The 23,125-nt window shown below is 35.6% G+C and overlaps 1 protein-coding gene across 2 annotated transcripts; it reads left to right on the forward strand.

The window, feature by feature from the left end:
* Positions 1-14,273: 14,273 nt before the first annotated feature.
* On the forward strand, positions 14,274-22,813 carry sun2 (Sad1 and UNC84 domain containing 2). 2 transcript variants are annotated; one of them, XM_058780315.1, is made up of 18 exons: positions 14,274-14,467; positions 16,860-16,980; positions 17,065-17,192; positions 17,448-17,531; positions 17,658-17,717; positions 17,811-17,904; positions 18,222-18,283; positions 18,474-18,577; positions 18,687-18,764; positions 18,856-18,909; positions 19,046-19,089; positions 19,204-19,321; positions 19,410-19,628; positions 19,775-19,859; positions 20,287-20,402; positions 20,482-20,649; positions 20,735-20,824; positions 21,373-22,813. In XM_058780315.1, the coding sequence occupies exons 2-18, from the start codon at positions 16,862-16,864 to the stop codon at positions 21,484-21,486; spliced, it is 1,737 nt and encodes a 578-aa protein (XP_058636298.1). In that variant the 5' UTR covers positions 14,274-14,467; positions 16,860-16,861; the 3' UTR covers positions 21,487-22,813. The 2 variants fall into 2 exon arrangements, with proteins under 2 accessions (XP_058636298.1, XP_058636297.1); XM_058780314.1 differs by having other exon boundaries at positions 14,274-14,602; positions 21,373-22,810.
* The last annotated feature ends 312 nt before the right edge of the window (positions 22,814-23,125 follow it).

A 23,125-nucleotide genomic window follows, 5' to 3' on the forward strand; every position in this document is an offset into this window, starting at 1 on the left:
AAAAGCCAACAATCAGTAAATAGCTGAGGGAACTCTTGCCCTCCATGGCATCTCGACAGCTGTCCATCTCTTTAAACAGACAGACCACAGAATAATGCTAGCCACAGGCGGGGAAAGCAGAGGGGGTGAAGGGTGTTAAAGGAAGAGAGCGGAGGGAGAGGGGAGGATGAATAGAGGATAAAAGAGTGTGATAGAAGAGTAAGGGAGAGATGGAGAAGGTGAGAGAGTGAGATTGAGAGCGAGGGAGAGCGAGAGGAATGGGGGAAGCAGATAAGAGACGCTGAAGGGACAGAAGGGAGGGTGGAACATGGGTGATAACAGGGCGGAAGAACCAGACCATTGGACAAACACTGTTCGTACGTCCCACTACAGGCTCAACTAAGATTTAGACACTTCTTATAGTTACACATTATAAAATGTAAAAGGCGGTTAGTGAAAAGCTAGTGACAGTGTTTAGAAAAGCTCAGAAATCCTTTTATAATGGATCTGTTTGAACTGGTATCAAGGCTGTTAACCGCAGTGACTTGTAGAAGTACAGCTGCAGGTGGAAATATGTTGAGTACGCCCCAAAACACCATCAATATGAATTGGTTTACGCCACAAAAACATTTTTAGAGAAGTAATTCACCCAAATATTGAATTTCTCTTATTCCAAACCTCAAATTATTTTTTCTTACGCTAAACACATAAGCTGCTCTTATCAAGCTCCAAAAAAGCACCACAAAAGTAGTCTGCATTCCACTATATTCCAAGTCTTCTGTCATCACACATTACTCTGTCAGAAAAAGAGTCGCAAATTTTGCTTATTGGCTGAAAATCTTCTTAATCGTTGGACTCAAAGTTCTTTCATGCTTGAGTTCAGCTCAAAACAAGAGAAATGTGATAACAAATGATATTTGGCATCACTGGTCCATCATATGGTATTTTAAGGTGCTTTTATAGCTTTTTGTGTACTTTTTGGAGCTTGACAGCACAAATCACTTTTATTATATGGAAAAGAGCAGTTTGGGAATATTGCAAAACATTTTATTTTGTGGGCCGCAGAAAAAAAGAAACAACATGAGGTAAGAAAATGATTAATACTGCTCCCTTAATACATTGGAAGAGCATCGCAGTTTGAACCCTTATAATAAAGCAGAGGTGGACTTGACTGAATCACAAAATAGCAGGCTTGTTAAGTTATTTTCTGAGCGCGTCTCTCAAAATTCCTCTCATCTCTGTTCACAAAAAGCAGCATGGTTCATTTTTAATAGCATGCTACTCGATTCTACTATAACACATACTGGAACAATGAAGCTTTGCTGCAACAACAACGCCAACAACCAACCGGGTGTCCGAATTAAGAAATGAAAGACAAAATTAAGCTCGGAAAAGGAAAATTTGGGGAGGCATTTTAAGTTGTTATCAAGTGCATTTTGATACAAGACTAATTGGGCAGCTTGATAACATGCACAGTAGTTAATTCACATAAAATGTCAAATATAAATTCGACTGCTCTAATATGGCATTTAAGATAAACCATGCAACTTTCGCATCAATGCATAAAATACGTATAAAGCATCACAAAGTAATGTGGATTACCAGTAGTTGTGCGGAATCTCACTCAGATGATGCTGGGACAGGTGTAGTCTTCGAAGCAAGGTTGGCGTTTCTAATGTTGTTGGGCGAAATAGTGGTAAAACGGCGAAATGATGAGGTTAAAAACGAACGGTTGCCTAGGTATCTTGGTGAACTGTAGTGCAAATATTTTGAGCTCTGTCCTTTCAGAGATGATGCCAGTGAGGAATGAACGCGGCACGTTTCCTCTTTCAAAGAAACAAGCTGAGGCTACAGTACAGAACGCCCGCGTCACGTGACCATCGCTCCTCACTGTCTTATAACACGCGGACAACACAATGAACACATTACTCTGGGGTATATAAAAATATGAAACTGCTTTACATTTTTGTATTTTTAGTTTTGTACATGCACATTTTAATTCTCACATTCATTTTAAGACTGCATTGAATAGGCTATTTGAACTTTTAAAAATTAATTTGTCACACTGCATTACTATTTTAGTGAAATGCAAAGAATAAATAAATAAAAATAATAAGAAACTTGGTGACCAGTCACAGCACGAAAATGCACCGTGCTTTATATTTACTTTCATTATAACATTTTTAAAAATGCTGTTTATAAAATGTTACTCAATTTCATATATGTATGATAGCCAACATTGTTTGTTAAAGACTGGATATCGCAACAAAATAAAAAACATGAAACTGTTTTGTCTTAAAATATTCAAAGTCAATGTGGCTTAACTAACATGCAGAAATCCATTTTTTTTGTCCATTGACAGTAAAAATTACCCCTTGAAGATTATTTGAAAATAATAATCAGTGTAGTATTTGAGTAAATTTATTTAAAAAAAAGGGAAAATTCACTTCAAAAAGAAAAGTATTTAAGTGTTTACTTGATGGTTAAACCATTCGAGCTTTTCGTAAAAAGCAGTTAAATCTCAGAAAATTGTACACATTTTTTAAAAATATGAAACCAACATGGATTTTCAAGTGAATCCCTTCAAATGAATTTACACAAAAACCATTAGCAATAACTCACAGCTCTCTCATTACGATGTGAATGTTTCCAAACACAAGAACCATTTATCGTTCACTTTCATAGTCCCTAACACATTTTTTAACCCATGAGGAAACCACTCACTCTGATATATAATTATGTTCTCACCAACTACTCGTGGTCCATCGAGCAACAGCTAAAAGGCTGTTAACTACCGCACACAGAAACCCATTATTAATGGCATTGCCTTTGTCATCTCTGCCAAAGCCGTCGGTCGCTGCATGTATGACACATACTGAGCAATTTTTACATGGAAATGGGAGACCCTGCATTAGAAAGAATTTCCTGCTGACTGTCTCTTTGACTGTTAAATACATGCAAAAGAGCCTCCGGCAATGAAATCTCTGCTCATGTTGTGGCACCAATTAGTGAGCTTTACTGCCAGGCTAATTGAAGCATAATTACTAGGGTTGTTCGGTTCTGGGTAAATTTAAAACCAACAGAAGAGAAAAAGAACAAAGGTGCATGCCATGAATAACATTTGCAAAGTCTACTCTAATGTGTGCACCATTGTCCAGTTGTGCAGCCGGCTCGGGAAAAATAGCACTACGGGTTTTGCCAAGAGACACAACAAATCCAGGATTTTATTCTCAACTGGATCCCGCAGAGATATCTGCCCAGCAGCATCCTCCGCACCCGCATTTGTTAGTTTTCATTTCAAGCGTGTGTATTTTTAGTGCGTGTAGCTATATTGTGTAGTTATAGGTGTGTTGAGGATCTAACAAAGAGCTCAGAGCCTCCCCAAAATATCTGGTCGAGATAAAGCGACCATCCAAATGGCACCGAACAACTGCCAACAATAAAGACGTATGCTCTTTCACAATCTGTGAGTTTTCATGTATCTCTGGCAGTCTGCCACATCCTCTGTGCTCCCACACACACAGGTAATTTTGGAGCAGTGTGTAGGCAGCCCGGTCCAGATTTCCAATCATAGTAAGATCCAGATCAATAGGTGCCTGTAAGATGGAGATTGCAGCTGAGAGCAGCTCTAGGAAAACAAAGCAATGAATACACGCTGTGGAGAGGAGAAATAAATAGAGGCATAAGTGGGGAAATTCATCCGTTCAAGAGCTTAGTAAATGATTGTTTATGCAAGTTGTGCAATGAAGCTCTCAAAATGATCAATTCAGATATATCTATCAACAATCAATCACAACTCTGCAATGTGTATTATTGTATATAATATTATGTCAAGGGCATACAAGACTGAAGCTTGTCACCCTGTCATAAGTCTACAACAACACTGTAAAAAAAATTATACCTTTTTTTCAACATATAACATTGCTGTTGCTCAATGATCTCACATAGGGAACTTTCACAGAACTTTAGCTATAATTCTGGTTATCAGAACACATGAAAAGAATGTGGATTTTGATGGCAATTAAATTATGGACTTGTGATGCTGCAACTTTGCCAATAAATCATGAAATTACCAAAATATTACGAATATCGTATGTAACTGAACATTTTTAGTTATAACCTTCTGAGGCTGTACTGGCAAATGTTGTTAGTTTGTAATATTATGGTAATGAAACTGTGGGCACACAATGTTGAGATTACGTTGCCAATTACCAAAGTGAACTGAAACATTCTTGGAGTTTGTACTTTGATAGCAATGAAATTATGAGCGTACAATGTAATAGTTACGTTGTCAATTAAGTAATGAAATTACCAAAAAGTACCAATAAATTACACAACTGCTACATTGTGTGTTAGCTGGAAAATGGTCTTTCAAGGTTCTCCCAAAGTTATGAATAAACATCTTCTAGTAACATCAATAGAATGTTGGTTCATTTTTTGTAATGCATGCAAAATGTTTGCACATATACGTTATATCAATCATGGAAGTTTTTTCTAAAATGTTTTAGATGGGCATTTGTCTAATGTTTTTTTTTTTTTTTTTTAAATACTATTACTTACTTGTTTTAGAGAACACTCAAAGGTAAGATCCTTCATAACGTTTGCCAAAAAATTAAATGGAGCATTCCCTTAATGTTTTCTCTAGTGTTTGCATAACCAAGAAATAAAAAATGGACCTTCTGAATGTGCAGAGAACATTCAGGAAAAAAAAAATGTAATAGCTTAATAGGAACATTATAAAAACATTGTTATAACATATTGTTATAACATATAACATACACTAGCAACACTAAGGCCATGCACTGATTCCCAGTACTTTGAATTAAATGTATATCACTTTGGATTTTAAAAAGTCTGCTAAATATTTTTTAAATTATTTTGTAATTGATGCACATGACTGACCAGGACAACAAATCAGGTGTCTTTAAACCATCAATCCTTTTATAAATTCAGAATATATTTTGCACAAAGATTTTCACAAAGATTTGTGAATCCTTTTACTGTAGAAGAAGGCATCAGTAAGGACTGGAATGACATGGGGAGTCACAGTGGGGATGTGTCACCTTGGTTTGAGCCTGACTGATTGCCCACCTCACTGTAAATATCAAGTAAACGATTCCTTTGAAGCACCAGTCCCTACAGCAGATTCAATCAGCAATCATTATGACTTACAACAAGCAAGAGGGAGAAAAGCAGAAATGCAAAACTCACTAACATGATGCTAGTGATGGTTACTTGGGCATTGCTATGCAGCTGCTAATGTGTTTGAGTCGTTTTTATCATGTTTTTATGTGAGCGCTAGTGTATTCTGTTTTGTTGGTTATTCTTAGAGAGACCTACTCCTGCTTTCTCTTATAGAAATGGCTGAGGTCCTTCATCTTGAATGGTATTTTTGCACTTGTTGTTTTTTTTTTTTTTTTGGGGTCAGTCAAAATCGCCTGTCTGATTGCTTTCAAAAGTAACAATACCTTTCTCCTCAAACAAACCATATAATTTAGCACCTCATTCATGTCTGTAGCACAAACGGTGAATGAAAGGTAGTTCCAAAGTGCTATACTTAAGAGTTTTGAAAACTTTGATTTAATCAATACATAGGCATTTACACTCTATTCCTTGTCAGCTATGTGCATGTGTGGGAATTGTGTGGAAGCACAAATGACAGCATTTGACACTGTAAAATCCATAAGCTACCTTTACTTTCTCATCTTATTTCATACAATCTGGAGGTGGTTAAATTGTCCACAGGCTCTAGAGAGCACACACTGTACAGTGACCCAGAATGCACTGCAGGAACATAAGAGCCCACTTTAGTTTCAAATGAGATAATTGGGCCAGTGAAAAAAGCTCCAGTAGAGGTAATGACCTTCAGTCCCAGAGCATGGTCACATCAGAGTGCAATAATCGAGGGGATGCACTATAATCATTGTGAACTAAATCTACACAAAGCCTGCTTGTTAGTGGAGCTGTTACTGAACAGACAGACAGAGAGTGAGTGAGTGAGAGAGAGAGAAAGAGAGAGGGGCACATAATGATGTCTCTGTGAGTCACACTACTAGGATGTTGTCTTAACCTTTTGACAAAGAATTATCAATGGTTCCAACAGGAATAGTGCAGTAAGCATTCAGAATGCTCAATTTTTATTTATTTATTATTATTATTTTGTAAGGAATAAATATCTCTTTTCAGAGAGAGAGCATACATTTTTTAAATGTATTAAAACTATATATTAAAAATGCTAAATACACAATGTGGTAGCACATTTTATTAATTTTGCTTTTATAAAGTACTTCTAACAAAACTGCATCTCGCCATATGAACAAAAATGAGGTCTCACAGTTAGATATTGATAAAAGAATCACCTTGGAAGAGTCATTCATTCGTAAATCGAATAATACTAGTATGTTTTTGATTCAGCAAAAAGAACAGGCTCGCACATTTATCGCGCTGTAGATTCAGAATTAGTGCAGAAATAAGTAGTACAGTGTTTCTTGTGCATCAGAGAAAGAACACACAGAAAAAAAAAAATGTTAATGAAATTCGAAATTGTCAGGGTGCACACCGCAGGGAGGAACGAGGAGACGAGGATAAACTCCAAAACAGACATGGCAAGACATACAGGACAAGGCTGGGACACACAGGAACACCGGGGAGAAACGAGTAGACCAGACCAAAACTAAATAAACAGGCAGGAACTAAATACACATGACAACACAGATAATAACACACACCAGAACTGAATAACAGACAATCACACTCAACAAGGACAGGAAGCAAACCAAATAAGGAAACAAGAGGCGGGAACACATGACACACACGACAGAGGACTGACAGAAAAAATTGGCTGGTTTGGGTCACACTACTTTTGAAAAAAAAAAAGAAAACACGATTCATACTGTACATGACACGCATAAAGTTTGGCTTTAGCATGTTACTAAGCTGTTACATAATATACATTTTATTTATTTATTGGTACTTATTGCAGTGCATTCTGGGACTTGTCTATGCAAATCTACAATCATATGATGCCTTACAATGTTAGGCAGCTCACTAATTTTTGGAAAAAAAATCCTAAAGTTCACATTATAACTTCAGCTCTTTTCTATTGGACATCAGGACCACTAACAACTTGAAATCTACTTCAAAACCTTCTTTAGAGCACTCAGTCCACGTCTTTTCCTGGGTCTTTTGCACCACATTTGATCTCCCTTATGTTATTCTATTAGCATTTTCAGAGTTTTTGATCTTGCGTCAGCTTCTTCGCTTTTTTACATAATGTACAATGAAATACCTGCTGAATAATCATTTGAGAGGATTTTGAGGTTGGTTGGGGCTGGTTCAAGCTGGTTTAGAGCCCCGTGGAAAGAGACATCAGTGTTTGTGAAGTGTCTGAAGTGGGCAGCACTTCGATGGAGATAAAAAAATAAAAAATAAATAAAAAAACCTGCTCTCCTGCAGGGGGATAAAGCACAGAGATAAACTTTACACACACAGAGACAGCCTGGCAGTGTGGCAGAGAGCTGCTTTCTCTGGACTGTTAACCCTACTGATCGATACAATCTGATCTATTGAACCGTAGAGTTTTAAGGGAGGGCAGGATGTATATGTGTGCAGTTCTTGTCCATGCAATAATAGAAGTGAGATGAAGAAAATGGATAAAAATGCAATAAGTCTTTGTCACTCTTGAATCATTAAACTGACTATAAAAACGCATAATTATGGGCTGATTTTAATTAAAAGGTCAAAAGGCTTTCTGTGTGTAAGTGAGTGTTTGTACATGTTGAATGACAGGAGGATAAACAAATGGACAGATGAATCAGAAAGACAGACTGCGTTTATCACACTCTCGTCTCCATGGAAACGACAGGATACCATGTTAACATAACAAGAAAGCTGTTAATAAGATATGGTGTTTTGTCCAAACAATCTATAACTTTTCCAGACTTTGATAAGAAAGGACTTGATTTCCATCTAGGTTATAACAAATATATGTAAAACCATTTAAATTAAAATAAAATAATAATAAAAAAAAACCAATCAAATTATTTTAAATGTTAAATTTTAAAAATAATAATAAATCTAGCTGTGATCAAATAAATGTAAAATAATTTAATTGTAAATAAAATCACTCAAATAATTTTTTCCATTATAATTTACATTTTATTACTACTACTAATAATAGCAATAATAATAATGCACAATATTTAAAAAAAAATATGTAAGAAATAATGGGGGAAGAATTAACTGGAAACCTAATAATGGTAATCTAAATTAAATCTAAATTAACAGGTTTCATTTGAAATAAAATATAATTTAGCATCACTGAATCAAACTAAACACTTTAATTTCTACCAAAAAAAAATCCTTTTTAAGGGTTAAATCAAATAAAAATGTCTCTTTACATTTGTACACACATAACAGTACGTCATAACAGTTGTAGGTATTTATAAATCTAACTAAATCAGGAAGAATAAAACATGATTTAAAATAGACTGCTGCAAGTTTATTGCTTTTCATATCAATTATATCAAAGTAAAGCAGTATAATATGTTGAGGTCAGAAAACTTTCACATTATTCTGTATTAAAAATTCTATTCACGGACACAAGTGGTTTCCAGACAGCATTATCATCATTACAATGCGATAAAAAATGAAAGCATTTCTTTTGTGCTGCAGTTCTATTTAAAATAAATGCAGTAGCCAATTCATTTCCAGCTAAGCCTTTGGAGCAGAAGCTGATCCTACATCAGTATCATTGCTTCTCTGTATCAAAATAGTTGGGTGCATTTAAGCCAGGTATTAATCTCTTGAAGTGGAGGACCAGAAATTGAAGATATAGCCTCACTTTGCATGGACAAAGTGGTCTTTTGGAGTAGCGTTTGAGAGCTCAGATACTACTAATCTTAGCACGCTTTAGGTCAAGGGTTGAGCGTGATGGTGAATTCAGGCTGAAAGGAAACATATGACAGCACGGCACTATATTTCCATACGACATCCCCCCACAGGGACTGCACCAGGTCCTGAGTACTGATGAATAATTAATCTGTTTTCTGTCTTTCCCATTTGGCCTGCTTATTTTTCTCCGGCTGGCATTCTGTATCCCTCACTTCCTTCATATTTTCCCTCCCTCCCTCTCTTTCTCTCTCCCTAGAGCCCTTTCCAACAGAGTCTGTACTGTCATTCTGGTGATCAGCCTAATGACAGTCAATCTTTCTAGTTTGCCAAGCAATTGTGAGGAGCCATCCACGACAGCTATATTGCATAATTTGTTTCACAGGAAGTCAGCAATCCATATACAATTTTCTGTTTCGGAGATATTTCTGTGACGCAGTCACTCTGCTGTGAAAAGATGCAATCAGTCTGAAAACCGTTTATTTGCATTTCCCTTGTCACAGGTACAAATAATCACATAGACAAGTCTCTTGACAAATATAGGGCCCTAAAATACACTTTAGAGCAATACTATAATACATTTAAAACTTTATTAATATTTCATTGTGGTAGTCTCATACCCTATACTATAAGAATTGGTGTCAAAGGGCCTTTTAAGGCCTACTTTGTGAAAATGAAAACATTACAATACAGCAAAGTATAGCGTTGATAATCTGAAAGCTAAATTATTAACTAGAATCGCTGCTTAGTGATTCAAAAATGTAGAGGCTTGTAATTGTAGTGCATGAAATGATTACCTGAGAAGCAGATGAGAAGCTGCATAAACAGAAGTAGCTGGGGGGAAAAAATCGGTATTCTTCACAGTTCAGGATTTAAATTTCAGTCCGGAAAGTGAAACTGAGTGGAAATGATTCATATGTCATAAAGTCATAAAGTGATCACTGTCATATTTTGACTTGACAGCGCACATGCAAAAACACATGGTATACTCCAATTCACATGTTTTAAAAATAGGCTAACATCAAGCATGAACTTCAATTATTACCTCTTCCTATAGTTATAGTTAGAGATCCACAATTTGTTCAGGAAATTTGATTTATATTTGATTATCAAACATAATTAATGAAGCATTGCCAACAGCATATTTGAGAAAATATATATTATAAAATGGGAAATTAATGACATATTACAGTAAAAATAATAATAATAAATATAAATATATATATATTTAAATATATAAAAATAAAATATTAAATGTTAATTCTTAAAATAAAAAAATAATTAAAAAATAATTAAATTAAAAATCTACTATTAGGAGTTAGCCTATACAGTATAACAGTCTGTAAGGGCATCCTTAGTAAAATGAGCAATAAGCCAGCCAACTAAACTCCAAACAACGCCGAAGCAGAATCCTTGCCATGCACAGACTGACAGAAAACAATGAAAAATGGTCTTTGAACACTGCTCGGGCCAGTCAGGTTTGAGGACCTAACTGTTGTTTAATGATAAATATCTCTTTAGTGGAAATGTCTTCATCTCGTTTGACAGTGTGACTCAGCTCAAGGTGAAATGCACTGGTCAGTGTTGTATTGGCAACTGATGGCAAACTGTGTTTTTTCCTCTTTGTTCTCAGCTCCTGACACCTGTTCAGACAAATCCATATGCATCAGAAGTCGGTGTTCCACATCTTATTAAGGACCTTAGAGGTTGTTAGATGCACAAGTGAGCTTGATTGCCTTTCACATACAATTGAAAAACTGCTTCATCATGACTTGCTTTCCGAATAATGAATAAATCACCCAGCAGGTTGAAGTCGATGAAGAATGTCCAGGACAAAAGCTTTAAAACCTGACGTCTTTTCAGTCTGGGCACTCAGTTGGGATTTTTTTCATCCTCATTTTCGTGTGCATCTGTGTGTGAGAGACAAAAAGAGCAAATTGAGTAGTCTTTCCTTTGATTATGTGATCTTATAGCTGCTATACACAAACTATACACTGACACACATGTACACACACACACACACACGTGCAACTGGTTTCCTTGGCAACAGCAGAAAGGCACTAAAAAGCAAATTTTGAGAAGTGCTTCTCGTTTCCTTGCATTCTTCATCTGCTTTTCATTCCAGATAACCTTTATGTGATTGTACCTTGCATAAGTGATAAAATAATCACATTTTCAGTTACAATTGGGCCTGACATCACTTATAGTGCGTATCTGTGACCTTGAGCAAAACATCTGGGTCTGATAAAGCAATGTAATCTTTAGAGCATGCAGGAAATAAATGATCACCGCACATCGCCTCATTTAATTAATCAAGGTGCACAGATTGGTAATAGAGATTGTAAGCTTACTGCACTGCATTCTTAAAATCCCCATGAAAATTAAATGGAAGTTTTGTGGATCTTAGACTGTGTCTGCATTTTATGTAAAATTTCGTCTTCCAGCAAAACGGACCTGAATTACTAATAATGCATCTTGTGCTCAACATTTTTTGTCCAATCAAATGCTCTCTAGTATGAGAAAGAGCCTCCCCCGCTAATATAACTTAATATGACAAGCAATAGCAAGAAGCAAATTTTATATAACAGCAGCAACATCAGCTAAAACAACGCAATCTCACAGTATAAGTCAAAAACTATTGTACATTTCATAACTATTTTACAATCTTCTCATGTCCCCGTGGTGATTATGTTTAGGGGTGAACCTTAAGGTTAAAATACTATGTTTTCATATAATTCACGTTGTACAAATTCATACAAAATCGCCACCTTGTAAAATAGTTACATTTTCCTGGGAGATCAGGTTGGCTTGAAGCTATAGGCTATTGGCTATAAATAAAAAATGTTCTGCCTATTGGCTATAAATAAAAATATGTGAAAGCTATGATTCTGATTTGTTTTTATTGTCCTTACAGCTCGTGACTAATGCTGTACGTATTTATTGTATATATTGTAGCTGAGGGTCTTTGTCAAGCTCTGTTAATTTATCATTAATTAGACATGGTCAAAATTCAAATTGGTTCTAAATGGATAAGGATAAGATAAGCCCTTAAGGATGTACTATTGATTGGAATGTTTCCTTCAAGGTGAACACGGTTTGAGGCGTGTGTGACATTTTAAACATTCATCTGATCCCTCTAGACCACATTAGATTTGATAGCTCTTGGTTAACCCCCATTGACTCAGAGAATGGTGCAAATTGTATTGCACTTGATGACAGCAGAGCTCTGAATGCATTAACCCTGTCTGTCTGAACCTCTTTCACAATGCTTCTGTCCTCACAGCCAAACTCGTATTTGTTGAATCTAAAGCAGTATGATATGAGGATTTGCTTGGTCTGTGCTGAAAAAAATAAATAAATAAAAAAGTTTTCTATATTCAGCTAGAGCAGAGTTTTTTTTATTATTATTATTATTTAATTTATTTATTTATTTTTAAGTATAACCTTTTTTTTTTTTTTTCAGTGTGAGTGTGTGTTTAATATAATGTTTAGTTAAATGTCCTTTGAATTTGAATGGATAGGAAGGCAAATGCGTTTCGACGCTGGTTGAGTTAAAACTCCATTAAGAACTTGAAGGAAGACTGAGATTTGGCAGGTGGATAAACGGCTGCTGATAGTGGTTGACATGGGCAAACAAATGCAGACTATGATTGAAATGAATTTGATTAGATCTGATTCTGAAAGCAATTGTTCCTGGTTTCGAGCAGACAGTTCAGGCTTAACAAGGCTCGATAGCGCCATCTTCTGTATATAAAGAAATAATAAAATACACCACCCTTCAGAAATTTGGAGTTGTATAAGTTTATCTAATTTTTTAAAAGTCTCTAAGGCTGCATTTATTTGGTCAAAAATACAATCAACGAGTAATACTCTAACATTATAACAATTAAAAATAAATGTTTTATATGTTAATATAGTATTTTAATTTATTCCTATCATGACAACAATGAATTTTCAGCATCATTACTCCAGTGTTGAGAGTCAAACGATCCATCAGAAATTATTCTAATTAATATGCTGACCCTCAAGAAATATTTACTTATTATTATCAGTGTTGAAATCAGGTGTCCATTGTTTTTGGAAACTGTGATAAATAGTATTTTTATATAATTATAAAACATTACTTTATTCCTATATATATATATATATATATATATATATATATATATATATATATATATATATATATATAAGAGAATATTCTGTGGTAGACTATGTGTGTGTGTGTCTGTGTACAGGTTTATATATCCTAGTGAGGACATAAACCTGAATTCACACAGACTCTTGGGGACTCGTGTCACGATGGGGATCTAAATTGAGGTCCCCATGGGTAGACTGTGTTTTTTTTTTGAGAAAGTAAAAATGCACAAAGTTTCCTGTAAGGGGTAGGTTTAGGTGTAGGGTTGGTGAAGGGCGTTAGAAAATACAGTTTGTACAGTATAAAAACCATTACGCCTATGGAGAGTCCCTACAAGGATAGCTGACCAGACGTGTGTGTGTGTGTGTTATACTACAGTATATTCCTTCATACAAACATACTGTACTTGTTTATGCTACATTGTGGGGACCAAATGTCCCCACAAGGATAGTAAAATCTGAAATTCTGCGGTTCTCACGAGGAAAAAAAAAAAGATTAAAAATAGTAATGATGTTTATCTGAAAGCGTAACAATGCAAACAGGTTTTCTGTAAGGGGTAGGTTTAGGGTTAGGGGATAAAAATATCGTTTAGGGTTAGGGTTAAAAGTAATAGAAGTCTATGGAAAGTCCCCACAATTCACAGAAACGTATGTATAAAGGAATATACTGTAGTATAACACACAGAAATAAACATGCATGTGTGTGTGTGTGTGTGTGTGTGTGTGTGTGTGTGTGTGTGTGAAGGAACATAGCTTACAATAGTAAAGTTTTTAGTAGAAAATGATATTCAAGAGATACATGTAGACCAAAAGGTCAAAGGTGAATCTGAAGCATTTAATTTTTATTTTATTCATTTCTATTTAAATTCCGTTTTGTAAAAGCAACAAATATAACACTATAAAACAATATACTATTTTATACAAATATATATAGGCTTTATTAAAAAGTGTTTATGGCGTATTATTTTACCAAAACTGGCAAAATCACTCAAAAGACGAGAAAATTTCGTTAAGGCCTGAGATGAAGTGACGATTATTATTATTTACTTCTGAATTTTCGCACATAAACCGTTCACATATGCTGCGGCTACGTAAAGTCAGCTGGTCGACAGAAGGTGAGTGCTTAAAAACATACTTCAAATAAGTGTTTGAACAAACAACGAAGAACCGTTACATAAAAGGATTAACGTTATGTTGAGTAAGGGTGTGAAACAAAGCTATCGTTTGAGGAGCTAGATTTTCTACGTAAGTGCGTGAGTCCACTAGGAGGCGCAGCGTGGCAGGACAGTAGCGGTCGCTGCCTACTTCATCTTTCTATAAACAACCCCAAAGAAACGACGACGAGAGGTGGAGCCGCCGCGCTGACAACTGTCAAAAGAGCCTTCCTGATAAGACGAGCCCTTCCGTCCTCAAAGCATCTTGTCGTGGCGCGTTAGAATCCGTTATAAGCCACGTAATTGAAGTGAGTATTCCGTGACTCGTGAGTGTAACGACGTCTCTGTCGCTATTCCGTTATTGCGGAGCCGTTTCGGATGAGCGGTTCGCACTTTGGCAGGTTTTGACAGACTGCATGTCTTCCTGGAGACCCACGGAGAAGGTGAGACGACCACGAGAGTGTATGAACGCTAACTTACGTTTTCAAAAGCAGCGTTGTCTGTTTAAGGGACTAACTCGGTCAACATAACATACGTGCTGTAGATATGATGCTGAGCGGGCGTTTTATAGACGTGCCGCAAACGCGCTAACGTTAGTAAATGAACGCATTTCCATGCAAAGGCTGCATAGCTATATAATGTGTAGTTGTCATTTGGAAAGTCCGCTCGTGATTATTCATCACAGAACTATGTGCTGTGCCCTCCGAGAAAGCATTTAATTTAAAGCAAAATGACCCTGTTTTTACAAGAAACGTTTCTTTGTGGTTAAAATTGGCGCAAATATCAAGAGAACCGCCAAAGTAAGAATGGAAACTCGCTTTGCCCCCTTCTGTGAACTCCAGATCATTACCGTGTTATATAACGGGTTGTTTGGTGCTTGTGGTTGCATGGTTATTCATGTTAGTTAATATTATTTAAAAATGATGTAGTCAATATATAATATAAAAGAATATATTTGTGACCCAGGACCACAAAACCAGTCATAAAGGTTATTTTTTGAGATTATTGAGATTTACAATACCTGAAAGTTTTATAAAAGCTTTCCATTGATGTATATGGTTTGGTATCATAGGACAATATTTGGCCGAGATACAACTATTTGAAAATCTGGAATCTGAGGGTGCAAAAAAATGAAAATAAGGAGAAAATCGCCTTTAAAGTTGTCCAGATGAAGTCCTTAGCAATGCATATTACTAATCAAAAAGTTTTGATATATTTATGATAGGAAATGTTCAAAATATCATCATGGAACATGATCTTTACTTAATATCCTAATGATTTTTGGCATAAAAGAACAATTTTAACCCCATACAATGTATTGTTGGCTATTGCTACAAATATACCTGTGCTACTTATGACTGGTTTTGTGCTCCAGGGTCACATTTGTTGTTGGCCATAACATGAACATCTGTAGTATATTAGTAGTCCTTTCACCTTGAAAAAAGTGTACGAAACAATAATAAAGTGTACAAAATAATAATAATAATAATAATAATACAGAATATACACAATATTCTTTCCAAACAGTTCTCTTACCAGTTACATTTTGGACAAAAAATTGAATAAAAAATAAATAAACTCAAAAAAAATAGGAGAGATGATGAATGAATTTAATAAACACAGCTGATCTGAAACACAACACTGTTCGTTTAAAATAGCCATTAGAGGGATTATTAGCTGAAGACGGGTTTAGTTTTAAAACACTGGACGTGTTGCATCAAACAGCCTCTAAAGTTGGCATAAATAACACTTCAGTTCTCAATCATTAGTTTCTATTTTGCACATTGAAAGCATCTGTTGCTTATTTGATATGTATAGGTTTTGACAGAGATACTGATACATTCAGTGTTTTCCACCAGCATTTGCCATTGAGCAATTTGTAAATGTACAGGCATGTTTTAATGCAGCTTGAGAGTATTAGCTCAATCAGGATTAAGGATTTGCAGGGAAAAAAGAATAGGTGCTTTCATTACAAACCATGAATGCTGTATTAATATAAACAAGAGCGTCGAATGAGTGTTTGTTTGTATTTCTCTATCTGCACAGAAGGGTGGATTCCTAGATCATTAAAGTGTAAAGTGCGTTCTATTGTTGAGATTATCCAACTAAAGGGACTTAATGTAACTGATTGAAGGGGAACTGGAGGTCCGTGGTTTGGGAATTTGCTCCACGTGTTCTCCTTCACATAATCTGCTGCAAAAAAACTCCGTCAATCTGCACGGGATGAGCCTGCCGTTTGAGATTAGGAATTACACAAAGATCAGTATCTGACTACACTTTGTGACTGCAATGACAAGCTGTGGGCAGTGTCTTATTAAATGACACGTATATTGTCGTGTTTTTCATCTGGTGATCTGATTCACAATGTTTTCTTGTTTTCCTGTGAGCAGTGAGTCAGTAAGGATGTTTCTTAATGAGTAAATGTAATAATAAAATGGGAACATTTAATCAGGGTTATTATTGTTAACTAAAACAAATACTTTTAAAACATTTTTTGTTAATTGAGATAAAAGCTGAAATAAAATAAACAAATAAAATAAAAGCATTAGATGGAATGTTGCCTTGGCAGTTCACTGAAAAAATATATATAATGACCTAAATATGAGCAGTCGTGCTAGTCTTAGGGATGTTTGAGTTATCAGTCACCACTAATAAGGTAAAGTACTTTCTACACAATGCATATATTCATGTGTTCTACAGAGATGTCAAGGCGAAGCACAAGGTTAGTGTCCAAAGGGACGTCCTTCCCTGATGATGACGCTGCCAGCACGAGCTCCACTGGATCCACTGGCCACATCTCTTACAAAGAGAGCCCAACCAGGTTTGTTTGTATTTGCTGGAGCTCTCAGTACATCATAGATAGTTTGCATGTGCGTTTTCACCTGATATAGATGCTTTCCTGCAGGATCTTCAAGAAGAGAAGTGGTCGCAAGAGCGCAGGCAGTGTTTCCCGCAGTTCAAGTCGCGCGAGCAGTGTGAGTCAGATACTGACTGGGCAGCGCAGTGAATTCACTGCCACTGAGAATGAGAATGGTTAGTAAAAAATAAATGCATGAATAAAAAGCTAGTATCTGCACATATGGAATCTGTTAGAAATAAAAAAAGATTTTTTTTAAAATTTGTATTTATATAGATTTATATATTTTATTAAATAATACATTTATTATAAATAATGTATAATATTAATATATTACATTGCATATTAGAAATATATATTTCAATAGTTTATATATAATTACATATAACAAAATTATGAAATATATTATTTTTTGTGTCTCTGTTTTTCAGGTATGCCCTTTGCTACTCAGGGATTCTCCTCTGGATATTCCTCGGCTGAGGAGCATTACGAACAATCCATAAAATCAAACCCTAGTAAGTGTGCATTACAAATTTTATAAACGGAAAAAGAATCACTGGCTAGTTAGTCGGTTGCATTGGTTGGTTGGTCAAGCAAAGAAGGTTGAAAAACATCTACTCTTTGTTTTCCCTTTTCTCCAGGTTCTGCCCAGTCTGTAGCTGAACCACATTTTGTCGTGTGGGACGTGTTTCATTCACCAGGTATTAAATGTATAAACCCTCCCTTCACCACACTAACATGCACAATCGGGCGTTTTCTCCTGCAGTAGTCATGCGCTCATGTGTGTGTTGCAGCTCAGGCTCTGGTTATGTTCTACTGGTGGCTGGGAAGTTCATGGTACAGCCTGACCTCTCGACTGTCTCTGATCAATGTGTTTCTGCTCAGCAGGTACAGTGCTCTGTGTTTGTGTACTGTATGTGTCGTAATTGCAAACGTGAGACCTTAAGAATATGCATGATAGTTATGTAATAGTTCACTGCAGCTTTCGTGCATTTAAACTAGAACCTTTATAAGAACGCAAAATGTTTTACAGACTTCAGAATATCAGAGAATTGTGATTTCCAATTCTGGAAATGATTAAAAACTTAAATTAAGTGAATTAAATAGTTTTCTAGATGCACTCAAACTTATTTGTTCATTTCGAAGAACTATTGAAGAACATTTATTTTTACACATGATCACATTTCCTCTTTCTCTCTCTGTAGATGCACATCAGACATGAAAAAGGCCATCATGCTGGTCCTCCTTCTCATCTTTCTCATTTTTGGTGAGACACCAGATAGTGACTCTTCTAAAATATCGAAAATGAAATCTGTGTATTTCAAGATAACCCACTTTGAACCTTTAAGACTGCATACAGTACATGTAGCTGTAAAAATGCTTATGCATGTTCATGCCTGATTATTTCTCATTGAGTAATAAACATTAATATGCAATTACCTAATATTGTGTTGCAGGAATATGGTACTGGTTCCCATTTGCTTCTCGTCCTCCTCCTCAAGATGTTGTTTCCAAGACTCCATCTGTTAAACACACAGATAGACCTGTGAAAGAAACATTTGTGAGTAGATTGTTTCCAGGTTCATTAGACCTCAGAAAGGTCCTGTTTTTTATTTTTTATTTCTCTTAACCTAATTATTGTTTAATTTAATGCACTTTTTGCTCTTTAGGATCATCTCCAGCATGCCAGCCTGTCTAACTTGAAAGAAGAGATCGTCAGCTTGCATGAAAGGGAGGCGAGACTGATGGTAATTAAAATCTAATCACAATCATCTATGTCTGTGTCTTTTGAAGAGGAAGTGTCCCAATTTCTTTCTCTTTGTCTGTCTGTAATCTCAGAAAGACATCGAACTGCTGAAGACGGAGAGCATGAGACAGAAGGTCACATCTGAGGTGAGGAAACGAAACGAAACGAAACCTTCCCTCTTCCTTGCTACCTCCTCTGTTTCTTCTGTCATAGCAACAAAGCATAAAAAAACAGGAAATGATGTCATCCACCTAATTATGTATTTGTGTGCTTGTCTTCTAGATGATGCAAACTGATCTGAAGTTTATGAATGATCAGATGAGGAAGTTAGTGTCTTGTCAGATTTTTACTTTGATTTTGTTGAGTTTGTTAAATCTTCTTTTGCACGTTGCATCATTATTTTATGCAGCGATAAAATAAATATGTTTAATATTCATTAGTGCCGAGTCTGAACATGAGCAGCAGATTTCTAATCTGAAGTCCAGCATCTCAAACCTGCAGTCAGCCCAACACCTCCTCAAAGAAAGAGTTGATGCACAAGACACTCTCAACACTAACGTAAGGCTGCTTTTAGCGCATTTAAATTCCTTTGATGTGATGAATACAGTTCCTTATTATTCAGCTAATGATATAATTTCCTCTGCAGCTGAGAGCAGAGCTATCCGATTGGCTGATAAAACTCCTGAAAGATCCAAGCTCATTGGAATCGACCATAGTGCTCCGTCCTGAGCTGCAGAGGGCACTGGAGGATCTGGAGAAACGGATACTAGACAAACTAGTGCATGAGAAAGAGAGCAGAAGAGACGTCTGGAGGACTGTGGGAGAGACGCTGCAACAGGAAGGAGCCGGAGCCGTCACTATACAAGTGTGTGTCTGCGTGTATGCCAAAAGCAGAATTAGTATAGTTAAAAAAGTCAAATTCAGTCTTTTTACAGTTTTTTTAGTATTAGTTTGAAGTATACATCAGGATCATGATGCATTTTAATGAGATTTGTTTTTAATATGTAACAGGATGTGAAAGAAATCGTCCACAGGGCAGTTAGTCTGTACAGGGCGGATGGGATTGGATTGGCGGACTATGCCTTGGAATCTTCTGGTACTAGTTTCCCTTGTGTATATATGTGTGTGTGTGTGTGTGTGTGTGTGTGTGTATATGTATACAGTAAATATATACAGAGATAAAAACAACAACAGCACAGCTGTTTTCAACATTGATAATAATAAAAAATTGTTTTTTTTTAGCTCAAATCAGAATATTAGAATGATTTCTGAAGGATCATGTGACACTGAAGACTGGAGTAATGCTGAAAATTCAGATTTGTATCACAGGAATAAATTACATTTACAATATATTAGAATAGAAAACAATTATTTTAAATTGCAATAATATTACTGTACCTATTAATCAATAAATGCAGCCTTCTTTCAGAAATAAAAAAAAAAATCTTATTTTTGAAAAGTAGTGTATATATGTAACGTTACTGGACACAACTAAGAGTGTGTGTGTGTGTGTGTTTGTGCAGGTGCCAGTGTGGTCAACACGCGTTGTTCAGAGACGTATAAGACCAGATCTGCATGTCTGAGTTTATTCGGCGTTCCTCTGTGGTATCATTCAGAAAGCCCTCGGACTGTTATACAGGTAACGGATCACACAAACACTGTCACATCGACACAGATCTGACTCTCTAAGCTTCTGTGTGTGTGTGTGTGTGTTGTAGCCGGAGCTGTATCCCGGGAAGTGTTGGGCATTCCGAGGCTCCCAGGGTTTCCTGGTAATCGCACTGTCTTACCCAGTAAGAATCACCCATGTGACACTCGAACACCTTCCCAAAGAACTCTCACCGACGGGCCGCATTGACAGCGCGCCTAAGGATTTTGCTGTCTATGTGAGTCGTGATATTTCAATGGTTTTTTTTATCTGCATAACAATGAAGCAACAGCTTTGAGATTCCTCGGCTGTCCTGTGTTCAGGGTATGTCTGATGAGACTGAAGATGGAAAGTTACTTGGGACATTCATGTATGACCAGGATGGAGAGCCCATTCAGACTTTCAAGCTTGCGGTGAGTCCAAATAGACAATTTATTATCTATCATCATTATATCATAGTAGTACATGTTGTATTTCTGTATTTAATATTTACAATACTGTTTAGAAGTTTGAAATCTTTACATTTTTTTTTAGTTTTTTTTTATCAGAAAGGTAATAAAACAGTAATATTTTCTTTCTGTCACGTAGGATCAATGCATCCTTATTGAATGAAAGAATGAATTACTTTCACAAATAAAACAAATAAATAAAAAATTTTGAACAGTAGCGTTTATTTACACTGATTTAAATAAAATAATTGTATTATTGATGAACAATAATAAAATGTCTGTGAACATTTATAATAGTAATAATTGGGGGCAAAAAAATTTTACTAATAAAAAAAGTTACTAATATAAGTGTAATTTTTTTTCTATGTAAAATATAGTTTATACATATAAATTAATTATACATTTATTTTAAAAAATACATTTTTGGGGTACCTAGGTATGACCTATATATATGATCTTGTGAAGTTTATCCTGAAATTCTAATAAAATTGTTTCTGTTTTCTTGGCTGCAGGAAGCGTCAGAGATCTATAGCATGGCAGAGCTGAGGATCTTGAGCAACTGGGGTCACCTGGAGTACACCTGTGTGTATCGCTTCAGGGTTCACGGAGAACTTTCATTCGTCTGAGAGGAAGAGGATCTGAAATGATTCTTCAGCTTTGGTTTACTCTATGCAACAACAAAAAAAAAAAATGTAAAGCTCAAATGCACTGGATTCTTAAAGAATGAATCAGACAGCTTCCTAATGTACGAATACCAAAAAAACGCACAAAAACGTTCGACTGATATCAGGATGTAGATCATTTGCCCTCTCAAAAAATATTTCAGTTTTGCATTCCTCAAACATTGATTTTCAAGTGCTGATAGGAAATGTCAAATAGGTGTACATTTTTAGTTGTTTATACAGTTTTGAATTAACTTTGATGTCTTTAATATTTTTTTTTTTTTCTCATATGAAGGTCAGGCTTATTATATTGTGTGCAACAGAAAACATGGTTTATAAAACCAAATGAAGGACAAAAAGTGTCATGCTTAGCTGGAATTACCATAAAGCAGCATTTGTGTTATTTTGCTTTGCCTTTTACATTTGTTTTATCCTCAGTATGTGTTTTGCAATGATAGATGGTTCTGAAATGTGTTTATTCACATCATTATTGAACCATATACCTCTTAAGAAGCTTATAATAGTTGATTGTTTAGGTATGTCCATATATAACAATGCTGTTTTCTTTGAGCAGCACTTCTGATTGCACTCTGAGACATTATTTTCCCTCCCGGCTGAAGAGTATAGATGGGTACTAAAAATGTCAGATAGTGTACGTCTCCTCTGCGGGACGGGGGAGGACTGGAGTCAAACTCAGGTTTTGGGTTTTCAAACCAAAGTGCTCTTGATTGTCCCAGATTATATTGTTCTGTTGTCCTCTATTTGTATATATGTGCTTAATGATGCAGTTTTTCAAATGCACACTTAAAAAGTATAAATATTTGCATTGTCTTGTTTGATTTATTTTGGCGTCCTTTCTCATCAATCTTAATAGAGCTTTGATGTTAATTTGGCAAGTTTACATGAAGTTTCTGTCATATTATTTTGTAAGAAATAGGATTTTTATTTTTTTTTTAATAAATTTGAGATGGTACATAATACTGTGTGAATGCCTATATAAATGCATGAGTTCTACACATAAGACATTTTCATGCAGATACGCATGTATAGCACTGCACTGTCCATGCTTTATTTAATAATTCATGGCTAAAGTTTATCCAAATCATTTTCATGGTTTTATACACTGGCAATTCAGCAACATATATTTTATATCTGGATCAATTTTAATTTGACTTCAAATTCTATATGCTATGCTTTTTTTTTACATGCAAAAAAAGCATTAAAAACACTTTCTTCACATGCATCTCAAACTTCTGCATGTGACCTCAGACATATACATATCTCTATCACTTGCATGCATTTAATACTAATAAATAAAGAGGGTGGCAGTATTTTGTTTTTACCCGAACTTTTCAGAAGTTGTTTTGCATATGCATTCCCTAGTGTGGGACACATCTATACATATTAAACACAATGAGAAGAATCCGGTTTCATTTATCTATGACTGACCAGAGAATTTCACCACACCCTCACAAATGCTGTTATGAAAGGCCAAAACTTCACTACACAACACTGCCAGGATTCATGTGCTTTGCTGACTTTAAATTAAATTGTTAAACATATTTTTCTTGAGGGTCTTGATTTCTGTAGCTCTTAAGCTAAA

This window comes from Onychostoma macrolepis, chromosome 06 (assembly GCF_012432095.1).
Source record: "Onychostoma macrolepis isolate SWU-2019 chromosome 06, ASM1243209v1, whole genome shotgun sequence".
Taxonomy (NCBI): Eukaryota; Metazoa; Chordata; class Actinopteri; order Cypriniformes; family Cyprinidae; genus Onychostoma; species Onychostoma macrolepis.

What these genes read in the sequence shown, in the direction of transcription:
- sun2 (XM_058780315.1), top strand. Translation starts at nt 16,862, where the DNA reads ATGTCAAGGCGAAGCACAAGGTTAGTGTCCAAAGGGACGTCCTTCCCT. An exon ending in TCTCATCTTTCTCATTTTTG is followed by an intron (nt 18,284 to 18,473) that starts GTGAGACACCAG and finishes ATTGTGTTGCAG; the next exon opens with GAATATGGTACTGGTTCCCA. An exon ending in CTATGCCTTGGAATCTTCTG is followed by an intron (nt 19,860 to 20,286) that starts GTACTAGTTTCC and finishes GTGTTTGTGCAG; the next exon opens with GTGCCAGTGTGGTCAACACG.